Below are 12,450 nucleotides of genomic sequence, written 5' to 3' on the forward strand. Positions count from 1 at the left end.
GCATGGAATTGACTACTAATACCTGGTTACGGCGCGGACACCGCCTCCACTCCTTGACAACCATTGCGCTGGGGTTGCAGCTTTACATACATACTATGGTGTGTGGTGGCTGTGCAGCTGATTTGTGTTCTAATGCTCTTTTAGGACATTATCATATTATTTCATTGCTTTACAACTTCTGTGCACACATCCCGGGGTCTGCTGTTCTTTCTACGTACGTGCCATTTATGTCATTTTTTACATTTTGTGCATATTTTCTTTGGACATTCTCGGTGCCTTTCCACATTGGCATATTGCACCTATATGATACCTGACTTTGACAGCCTTCCGTTACTCCTCCGGTATGTTTGGGTAAATGTAAACCGTTTTTTTTGGTTTACATTGCCGTGCCCTTACGCTACGCCTGCGCCACTTCGTGGATCGCTATTGCCCTCATTTGCATGGTGCAATACCGCACACAGTGTGTTTTGCATACCTACGCCGGGGGCGGGGATGGTCCGGCGCACGCCGGTAGTGCACGTGGAATTCATTCATACCTGAATCGCTAAGCAGCCATATTTGGCGTTATAACGCCGACGCTATGCTGGCGCCTGGCGCAAGGTTCATGAATCCCGGGGCTAGCCTTTTTTATGCAGAACAGATATCCAGGATATTGACAGTAAAGACAGAAATGTCCAATAACTAGAGATGAGAACCCTTGGCATCATTGGAGGTATATTCGTTTAGTTATTTCAGATTTTTACATTAATAATTTTAGCTTGCCCAGCAAGCTTCATTGGCTTTCTCAACCCCTGGCAGTTAACACTCAGAAATAAGGCTATAAGCTGCTTCCTGTAGTCCAGAGTTGATCCCCTTAGCAGCTATGTTTGATTCTGAGCAAGTCACTTAATCAGGCAGTGCTCCTGGCATACCCCTACAAAGGGACGATTGAGTCCAATGGGCTTACCTGTTTAAAAACTTAAATAAATACATGATTAAGAAAGCATGACTCAGTACAAAATGGGTCCTGTTTCTCTGTCTCCTTCTTCCAGTTTTCATGAGTATAATGGAACCTTAACTGACAGATAGGAAAATATGCCAACTCTTACCCTTTTGCATATAAAAACACTCTTTCTTCATCTCTCCACCCCCAAAGATGTTTCTTTTGGTGGTGCTGTAACATCATGAAATAACATTTTAAATACCTCTCAGTCCGTATGATTCTCCCAAAAACTACAGCAAACCAAAACGATAAAGTTACTCAAGTCTGCAATGCAAGCTATCCCTTCTATTTTAAAGCTTTAAAGATGTATTTTAGTGATTTGTTTTTGGAATTATGTTATTTGCAGTTTCAATTAAAAAACTCAAAGGGCTTTACAAGATAGAGGCACAAAATACAATTCTTTATAAACGGATAGGGGCTGATCTAACTTTTATATGGTGATCTGTTCCTAATAGGTCATAGAAAACAAGTATTCTTCATTCTCTTCCTAATCATAAAACTAATACATGACTAAATACAGCTAGGTAAAGAAGGTCTGCATGGAATATTTACTTATCATGGACTTTAAATATTAGACTCTGATGATGTACTATCAAGCCGTTTTCATTATGCTAGCACAGGCATTTATGATGTTTTCATGTGGGGATATGACTCTGTTTTCATTACAGTTTACATATACTGACCTAGTTTAGAAGTCAACCTTCCCCAGAGAATGTCAATACTCTGGAGCAAACATGTTTGTTTGGTCCGTTATGAAAAGTTCTGCCATGCCAAATGGTGGAGAAGGGCAAAGCTAATGGAAACATTTAATTTCCCACTTTCTAAATACACCAGCCATTTTCCAGCCATGTTATGGTTATTTTAGAGAGATCAGACAAGAAAAGAGCAATTTAAGTGACAATTTTGCCATAAATTATAGCAGCAAACAAACATTGTAAACCACTGGGGGGGGGGGAACATATAAAATGAAAACCAGCTCTCTTCTATCTTCATGTAAAGGGATCAAACATCTCCAACATTCCCCCATTCTAGTTCAACAGTCCAGAGAAGGAAGACTATTTTTATGTAAAAAAAATGCTTTATAAACAGACAAATGTATAAGAACAACAGTATCTACAGGTTATGCAAAAAAAAAAAAAAAAAAAAAAAACATTCTTTGTCTACTTTCAAATTTCAAATATCCCAAAATGCCAGGTCAGGTTGTTTTTTTCTCATTTGCTCTGTTCAATATGCCATGAGCCATGGTTTTAAGTAAGTATTATATTTTATTTTTATTTTGCAAGAAGATGAATTAGAACACTCATTTTCATCAGCTCAACCCTGCTTGGTTCACAAATAGTCAAAAAAATAGCTTGGATTTCATGAACCTGAGATATGACAATCTTGAATAATCCCCCTCAAACACAAGAAAATTATGAACAAATGCAACTGCTACCAAAAAACCCCACAAACAATTATTTGCAGCAGAGCAATCCTTCATGTATATTTTCTCCTTACTTTATTATTCTCACTCTGATATCACTAATTCACTGGGAAATGGTTATTGCTGACATACAGCATAAAGCCAGTGTCATTTTTCTTCATCCAGGAGGATGAAAAATCAGTGAAAATAGTAATTAGATGTGCATGAGAAACAGCATCTTGCACATATATGGCTTAAACATCATAATGGATATGTTCTCATGAAGACTTGAGAGCAAAACGGTCCTGGAAATGAGATGCTAACTCAAATGATGTTTGCAAAATACTATAAACTAGCATATATACAGCAGAAGAAGTAACAGTATTAGTAAAAAGTGTAAATGTAATATGTAAGAAAATAGCTTTACTAATCTTCAAACTAATACAATAAGTAAAAATAATCACAAAAAATCAGTACTGGGCCACTTCATTGCTAAATACTTTAGTTTATTGTATAGATTTGGTTTATCAGTGCTACACAGTTTAAAAGCATTCACACAGTTATAGCATTTGGACGAACAGGTCCTTCACCAGATAAAACCATCCAGGTTAAAACTGGTAACACTTAAACAGCATTGAAAAGCAATTTCCCAATGAAGCTTCAAATATGGAAATATAAGTATCTCTCATGTTGTCTTAAAAGTGTATCCTAAAATGTTTACATTTGTGCAGATGTATGCAAAACTAGTTACCATAAAAAGTTGCACCTGTTAAGTGTGTGAAATCTTATGACAAACAAAAAATAATACATAAAGCAATAATTTGTTGCTGAATTTCTTTTACATAATCCAAGAAGTAGAAAACTGGTTCATGCAACATCGTCTTCTCCTGAATCCAAAGAAAACAAAACTACTACTCTTTACACCAACTCATAAGTCACCCACTCCATTCTTCTCTATAACCTCCAATAATGCTACTAATATAGCACCAGATACTACCACCCGCTTACTAGGTGTCACAATCGACAATCATCTTAACTTTGATGACCATATTAACTCCACCATAAAGACTGTTAACAGAAAACTTGGTAGCCTCTACAGAATCATACCCTTCCTTACACCCTCAGCCAGGCAAACTATCGCACAAACTCACCTCATTTCTACCCTTTTCTATGCCTCTGCTATATATACCAACCTTTCAAAAAACAACATCTCCAAACTATCTACCTGCTATAATAGTATTGCTAGATTCATCACATGCTCTCCCTTTAAAACACACCACTGCCTTAACCTTAAACAACTAGGATGGTTAGAATTACAGAACCATATACTCTGTCAACAGTTACTTATGACACAAAAGATCTTATACCACCCAAACAATACCCCCATCCTCTCTAATCTGATCTCTCCATATAAAAACCTGGCTACACTATGTTCTGCAAATAAACTACTTGTTTCCTTAACTAAATCAAGCAACAAGGCTGGTGACTCTCTTTTCTCAAACACTATAGGAAAAAAATGGAATCAGCTCCCTCCTGAACTATCTACACTAGCATCTGCTTCTCAATTCAAAAACCAAACAAAAGAACATCTAAAAACTAAGTGGCTCTGTCCTTGTGCTAACCCAGACTGAAACCTGTATTTCACTCCTATTTCAACCCTAGCCCTCCCTCTTGCCTCCAAAATTTATTTCTCTCCTCTTGTTTTATTCTTAGTAATTTGATAGGATTTGGGAACTTTGTTCTTTCTGCAATTGCCCTGGTGCTGTCTAGTGCATTTGCTTGTTTATGTCTGGTCTAGCTTTTTCCTAAATGTTTTCTAGTCACTGTTTGTTAGTCCATGTGCTTTTCTCATTTCACCTATGTTACTATGGTACTGTTGCTTTATTACTCTATTTTACGTATTTTCTTTTGTTATATTGTTATTCTTATGCTTGGAGCTTTTCTCCCCGGGCCTCTACTGAAAATGGACATGTATCCAGTTAGACTAGCCCGGTCAACAAATGTAAAATAAAATAAATAAAAAATAAATAACAGGTTATCATTTTATTTTGCAGTCAGGTGATACTCTCGCGTTCAGTCTGACACCCTACTGCAATGTGAATTCCCTAAACACCAATCTACCTCAGTCTTTTTCGGGTCTGGGAATCAGGCACATCTTTTTAAACCTCTCCAGGTTTGGGAAACTAGATCCCATTCCTGTGCCCCAAGAGGTAGCATGGAAAGCCCGTGATCTGCAAATGGTGATCGTGAAGGGAAGATCCCTTTCAGATTTTTAACTTTACTCTTCTCCATTCTGGCATATTTGCTATAGATGTGGGCATCCACAAAAACCCTATTTTTCACATTTGTGGATATGGCCATTTACACATACTTTTCTGCTCTTTAGCTATTATATTTTTCTCATGCTGTTTATCAAATGACTAGCCCTTATTTTTGGCACAGCTGAAGAAATTCAAGTTATGGAGAATGAATCTTCTTAAAATGTTCACCAGAGGTGTAATTTCCCCAAAGTAATCAGACAACCCAACTGTAGAAATTCAAAACCAGCGTGCGTCCATACAGCCAAAGCGAAACTAGAAAGAAGAAAAAGACTCACGTGGTACCTCGGGTGACTTTAGGTGAAGAGGAAAGGTAGCTCCCTTAGCTTGTGTGATAGTTTCTAACAGTCTTTAATTGTTTCTTCATGTATTAGCACAAATTATTTTTAGACCAGTATTTTGTTGAAGAATTATTTTAACTGTATTTTTTAATAAAAGTGTTTTTAACACAAATAAGATAGCAAAACAATTCATGTAAAACAAGTCTTACAGAATTATTCCAGATTTACTGACAGTTTCACTTTAAGAATTCTGTATTACTTTATTGGAAGTCATTTCTCATTGGCTGTTTTATTTTCTGATGTCTTTATATACTTTGATTATGCTTGCAAACACTGTTCTGATGATGCCCCGAATGGTGGGATGAAAGTGCTTAACCATGTCTGTTCATTCAGTATAAGGTTTTTATTTATCAGACTTGCAGTTTCATGTTTATTATTTCATCACTGATCTACATTGCAGTTTGTGCTTGGACTCTTTTGGTGTTTAAACCAGAATACATTATCTTGAAGGGTGTTGTACTACTATAGCTATTACAGTTATTGCAGTGTGATACAATCACACAAGCTAAGATAGATATATTTTCTCTTCACCTGAAGTCACCCAAGGTACTACCTGAGCCTTTTGCTTCTACTTTCCAGAAAAATGGAAAAATCAGTGTCCCTGATAATTGTCTGTTAAAGGCATAGTCTCTACTATCCACTATAGAGCAAAAATCTCCATTGCTTTTACATACCAGGGGATTTGCCATAAAAAGCAGAAATGAGACTTTCTTCCATTTCAAAAGCAAGAATTCTGCGAGTCATTCTTAACAAAAAGATTGACAAATTGTTTTACATCCACAAAGCGATGAAGATGGAATTATGATTTCACCATATCAACTGACAGTAACAAACTTCTTAAGAAACTTGGAGTACTTGTTCTTGTTGTTCTTATGATACCCAGTGCCTAAAATAAATTAAAAATTGTAGTGGTAGTGATATCTACATAATCATTGGAGTCTGATTTCACAATCCGAGAAGCACACTCTTTGAATGATTTCAGCTTTGAAGAAGAAATTGCATTGGTGTTATAGATTGCCACCAAAAGCTAGTTACTTTTTGTCTCTCCAACATCATCAAAACCTGACAAAAATCATTTCAGGCTTGAGCTAACTTTAAAAACCTAAAAGTCCAGGGTCAGTGATGTCCTGCTCAAAGAAAGTGACACACTGAACCTGACAAGTGAGAGAAAGAGAGTGGAAGATGTATGCTAGCCATTCACCTAGCTCTGATATATTTTTAAATTGTCTCTCAAACAAGAAACTCAGTCTTTAAATGGCTTCACAATAATAAAATAGTACATCAGGGGACCAAAAAGGATCCAATTCTGCCTTTGTGAAGATTTGTTATGATCATTTTAGAGTAAACTGTTCAATTTAATTATGTCTTCCAAATCTTTTACATTCTAAGTTGAGACAAGATTCTCAATGCAACTTTAAGAAGACAAATTATAGTCCCAGACAGCAACTGGGTAAGAATACCTGTGTAATAATTAACAGAATACAATGTGCCAAACACAGTGTTCTTTTCATTCCTTCCTGTTAATATTGACATGTCTCAAGGCTCCATACTTGGCCAACTGCTCTTAATATATTTATCAATAATCTACATACTGCCTTACTTATTTAATATGCAAAAAATCCACTCATGTTTGCTTTGCTCCATCTATAAATGAACTATAGGCCAAAACTCAACAAGCCACAATGTATGCCATTCTACCAATCATGAGAGTCTTAGAGTGCTGTTACAGATAGAAAAAGGCAAACATAATCCTTTTAGCTTCTAGCTCACACAGATAACAATGGTTTACACTTTTAACACAATAAAAATGAAGCATCAAAGCAAATTCTTAATTATGCAACAAAGCTGTACTGCTACATCTGGTTTTTAAGTCCCTAAATATAACAGCCTGGACTTTCTGGAACTCTCATTTCTTATGAAGAAGACTAAATGATTAAGTACTAACCCAGTTGTACCTCTCTAAACAGATAAAATTTTCTTACTGATGTGAAAACAAAATTTAGACCTTAGTGCCAACCTTGGTCTTCATGTTTTAGAGATTGCAATTTGTTCTTCAGTACTATTTTGGCCTATTCATTTTGTCACACCATATGTTTGTTTGTACAGGTATAGTTTCTCAGCTTGTACTAATACAACATCTAAAATGAATTTCCAAAACAAACAGTATCATGTGCTGGAACTTTAATTTTAATACAGCAAAGAAACAAATACCTACTTTCTTTTGATTATATCAGTATTTTAGACCTTAAAATACATTGCCTCAAAAACACCATTTTTAACAATAGCTTAAGGAGACTGTGCATCTCCCATTATCATCTCTTGATATTTATCAAGGCTGCTAAGCAAATAGCTGATAGTAAGTAAATAATCCTTTACATTATAATATTTAGATGAGGAATTGGTAGAACCATGGACATTTCACATTTGTCCACATTATTTTTTTTTATCTGAGGAACTAAACAAACTTATTCTACTGTAGTTCTTTTTGTCAGGTTCCCTAATGTCCTGAAAAGAATTAGATGGTATGTGCATGTTATCCTTCTCAACATCATGGACTTCATCAGTTCCTGAATCAAGCTAATTTAATCACCTTCATTTGCTTTACTGGATCCTTGGTTCATAGATGTATTCTAATCTAATGACTACTGGGGTCTTTGTAAGCCTAGCCTTATAACCCAAATGTATCCCACGAGTTATTGTGCCTTAGAAGTTATTTTAGTGGGTGTATGTTAGGGCATGATTTCATAAGTTGTATCATAGCTTATTACTATTCTACCTGCCTTTGTGGGACATTGTAAGCTTTGTCAAATTTCCTAACCCAAAGGTAAGAATGAAACCTTGTATCTTGTATCTATAAGGTAAACACCTTAACTATTATGTCAGCTTCATTACCTCTGTCCATCAGAGACTTAGGTGTCAATTCAGGGTTGAATTTTTGATTTTCCTATTCACTGGTCCAGGCTGCTCTTGAATAGGGTTAGGGAAGGGCTCTGTTTTACATATATGGCAAACCTATTCTGGAGAATGGAGATTCTCTGAGATGCATATCTGTCCCTCCAACATGTCCTATTTAAGTCACAAGCCAAGTTTAAATCCTTAGATTCAGTAGTTTGGGTGCTGTTCATTTTGCAGATATGCAAAAGATCCATCAGAGTGGGATCCAAGGATGCAGTCTGTAAGAAACAGAGTACAGAGATAGTGCTACAAGGTGATCTGCACAGGATATTGTATTTACTCCCTGTATTCTTTTTGTTTTGAGCCCCGTGATGTTCCAGTAGTTGCATGTGCTTGGTCAGGTACAGACCAGATGTGGTCTGATGTGGGCTGAGTACAGTAGCATGATGACATCCCTGGACCTAGATGCCGTACCTTTACTTATACATTGAGCGACACAGAATGATTTTTTTCCCACCTTCGAGACATGCTGGACAAAAGCTAGGTTACTGTATACATTAGTTGCCAAATCCCTGACTACTGTTTCTACATCTAGGGGTAATTTATCAATAAGGTAGTTTCCCTGGGTGGCCAACTTCCCAAAAGATACTGTTATGCATTTCTTGGTATTGACTTTTAAGCCATGGCTTTTGCACCAGTCATTTGTGTTTTAGACCTTCCTGTAAGATGTTATCATCATGGGGGGGGGGGTTCTATGATTGCTTGCAATCATCTGCAAACTTGGACCTTGACATTGGCTTTTACTTTTGAAAACTAGATGCCAAAGAGGAGCAGACTCAGCACAGAGCCCTAGGTGACTCCACTGGTGACTGGACTCTTTGTGGCAGTCTCTCCAATCCTAACTTCCTGGCTGTGAGCCAGCTGGCTATTAAGCAAGTTCCATAGGGGGTTATGCCCGATTCTGTGAGTTGCTTTACAATACCTGCAATTCTTTAGCTAGGTCAAAGTAGGTAATATGCACCATTTTGTCGTCGTCCATTGCCTTGCTGACCTTCTCAAAGAAGTTCACCAGTTTCAGTAGGCATTTCCTTCCCTTGATGAAACCAGCCTTGGGTGGCCAACTGTCTGCAGGTTTCCTATATCATTGTTAATCATTTCCATGTTATTTCTTTCATTGGCTTTACTTATGAGACTAATGGGACTACAGTTCCTGAGATCGGTTGATGGTCTGCCCTTGTGCAGAAGTATGACCATTGCAAATTCATTTGCAAAGCACAAAGCCTGTGCAAAGACTATGGTTGAAAAGTGACACCAGTGGCCCTGACAAGTTATATTTAAGGCTATTTTAGGAGGTATCCTGGGATATTATAAGAGCCCATCAAGGTTGTATGCTTGGCCTTGGAGTGCACATCTAAGACCTGCTCTGTCCTGATAGCTGGAAAAGTAATGTTATGTAGTATTTCCTGAGGGAAGGGGGCAGCTGGGGAGAGAGGAGGTAAAGCTGGAGCTGAATTTGTCAACCAAAAGATTTGCTAGATCTCACAGTTCCATGAATATGGCTCCATTTACCAACAGTTAGTCACAGTGTTGTGTGCTACCTCTGAGGTTTTGGACATAAAGAAGGTATCATAGTTGTCGTTGGCCTTGGCTGCTACCTTTACCTCAAAATGTGCTTTGTTGGACTTAATTGCTCCTAGTAGTTATCTATTATTTTACTTAATTTTCTTGGAGTCGAAATCTGAAATATGGATTATGCTCCTTACCGTACTACTAGAAATCTAGTGTTATTATTGTTTGTTTGTTTGTTTTTTCCTAACTAAACTGGACCTGTTCCTAGATGTTGTAAGATCCTGTCAAAAGCTGCACTACACAATCATTTATCAGATTAATCCACATATATACTATTCAGTAAGGTTATAGCATTCTTTATCCTGTCTAACTTATTCAGTAACAGAATGTCCTCGAGAGCAAAGGCAGACAAATGTGTGTACATATATATGAATATATTAAGATTTTTTTTATCAGTTCTATCTACCTACTATTTTGAATATAAAATAATGTTGTGAATATGTGCAGTCCAGCTTAAATAATATGAATACAGGCTAAATGACAAGACCCTACTGAATAGTAATTAGAAATTTTTACTGAATTTAGCTTAATAAAATCTTTAAAAAGAAAAAAAAAACAGTTGCAGGTCTATAGAATGGAATATACTAAGTAATATATTTTAACTGCAACAGACTTGAATAAACATGTAAAGAAGCTAAAAAAATAGCTCTAAAATTACGTTAAAACACATTATATTAAATAGAATTTCCAACATGGGCTATAAAAAGGAGAATATATTTTTAATATACATTGTACTTTACAGAAGTACTATGATGTCTCTAAACTGCAAACTGTCAGTATAATCTTTGTAAAAAAAAAAAAAAACATTAGCTTCATGGCCTTATATGTGATATCACCCATTAATTTGAGTAACATTTAGCTGATGATCATTGTGACTGTATACAAATACAGCTTGCTTTACATCCCTGCTGTCTGCAATGCCTGATGGTGTTGAATAGCAGGAAGTAACGGCTTCACTTATAAATGTATATTAAATTGGAGAATATAATCTGGATATATGCATTTTACTATCATTAATACATGCTTCCCTAAATGTAGAATGTGATACAGTTATAAATTTATGGTTAGTAAGTGTTGAAGTCCTCTCCTTTACTAGACTACAAATAATCCAGTTGGTAATTGATTCTTGTAGAGCATATTATGCTCGGACTATTGATAATAAGATTCTGGAAAATAATACTGTTGAAGCAAAATTATTGGAAAGCTGAAAGTCTAATAATAATTATTTACCACAGAGATGATAATTATATTTAGGTTTTGTTTGTTTTAGTTATGTAGTCAATTTCTCTGTTTTACTGTAGTTTTTGCAATATCCAATAACAGGATTTATCTTTTGCCTTAGGTGTGTAACAGATAAGAAGACAAAGATCTTTACAAATGGAATTGGTCAAACTGCAAATTTCTGTTTTGATGCCTTTCGATTTGTAGAACAGAGAGAGAAAAATGTTTCTACCATCTATGTTCATTGTATGACAAGACTATGTGCATCTGAAGATTGCAAGAGGTTCCTATCGGTAAGGGAAGAACTATGTTTTGTGGCCATTTTGTATTTGAAGGCCAAATTTTTAAACAGTCCACCGGTGTAGCAATGGGGGCACCACGTGCCCCAATTTTTCTAATTATGTAATGACACATTGGGAGACTGATTATATTTTTAATAGCACTTTCTCCAACTCATGGGTTTTGTATAATAGATTTTTGGATGACATTTTTATTTTGTGCATTGATTCTATTGATAAGTTATTGTCTTTTTTGGATTATATCAATAATACTGTACCATTTTTGAAGTTTTCCTTTTGTTATGATCTAAATACTATATTGTACTTGGATATTACTATTAGTAAGGATTTGGTGAACCAGTGTTACATTTCTAATATTTACTGTAAGTCCACTTTCTCCAGTTCCTACTTGCACTATTCTAGTTGGCCTCCAGAGTTCCAAAATAAGGCAATACTAATAGTTATTTTTATATACATAATAAGAAATGCAATATAAAAGGAAGTTTTTCATGCTATTCCAGTAATGTGGCATATTTAGCCCAGTGTGTGTCATGCCCAGCATTTTATGTGGGCAAAACTTCTAGAGCATTTAAAAAATGTATTTACAAACATAGTTCTGATATAAGAAACAAGAAAAAGACCAATGCTCTTTATAAACAAGCAGAATTAAATCCAGAACATTATTTTAAATGTTTAACACTGGAACAGGTTAAATATGATGTACAGGGTTAAATTATAAATGCTCATCTTGACAGGGCCGAATTAAGGTGGCAATTAATTCCTGATGCTATGAACAGTCCTGGCATAAATGAATCTTGTTCTATTGTCCTTTTGTTGAAGTTGAAACACTATGATGTACTATACTGTCATAATATTGTTTATATACATACATTTTTATATTGGAATCACTTTTAAAACATGTTACTTAGTTGTTATATTGGTGGTGGATGCTTAAGGATTTCTAAACAGTATTTATTGTTTAATTGTTTTATTGGTCATGTAATTGGTTTTATCGCTTATTTAATATGGGTGTTAGGTTTTATCTTTGTTCTGAAGAAGTTCTCTAGTTGGGAACAAAAGCACTTAACAATAATATATTCCAGCTTGATGCCGTTTGAGTGGAATAATTCCTGGGCTGTTCCTGATTTCTGTAACCCAAAATAAGGAGCATACTCCAAGATAACACATTCTCCAAGTTAATACATATTGATGCAACATTACTTGTGTTCTGAAGTTCTAAGGATTGTAGTTATACTATTATATTCAACAAGACACCTGATAACTAAAGCAAGATTGTGCATATGAACACCTTGATAGTCCATGCAGTTTGGGACTGGCATCAGGACCTGATACTTTAGTTGATCATAAGTCATCTATTGCTTTA

The 12,450-nt window shown here is 35.8% G+C and overlaps 1 protein-coding gene across 1 annotated transcript in view; it reads left to right on the forward strand.

The window, feature by feature from the left end:
* LOC122808493 (zona pellucida-like domain-containing protein 1) overlaps window positions 1-12,450 on the forward strand; it is a 155,413-nt gene that overhangs the window by 126,681 nt on the left and 16,282 nt on the right. The window contains exon 8 of the mRNA XM_044079449.1: window positions 10,910-11,081. Within this exon, the coding sequence (XP_043935384.1) occupies window positions 10,910-11,081 (172 nt within the window). The remainder of the gene's footprint in view (window positions 1-10,909; window positions 11,082-12,450) is intronic.

The sequence above is a fragment of the Protopterus annectens genome, chromosome 8.part0, assembly GCF_019279795.1.
Source record: "Protopterus annectens isolate FY-2018-M chromosome 8.part0, PAN1.0, whole genome shotgun sequence".
NCBI lineage: Eukaryota > Metazoa > Chordata > Ceratodontiformes > Protopteridae > Protopterus > Protopterus annectens.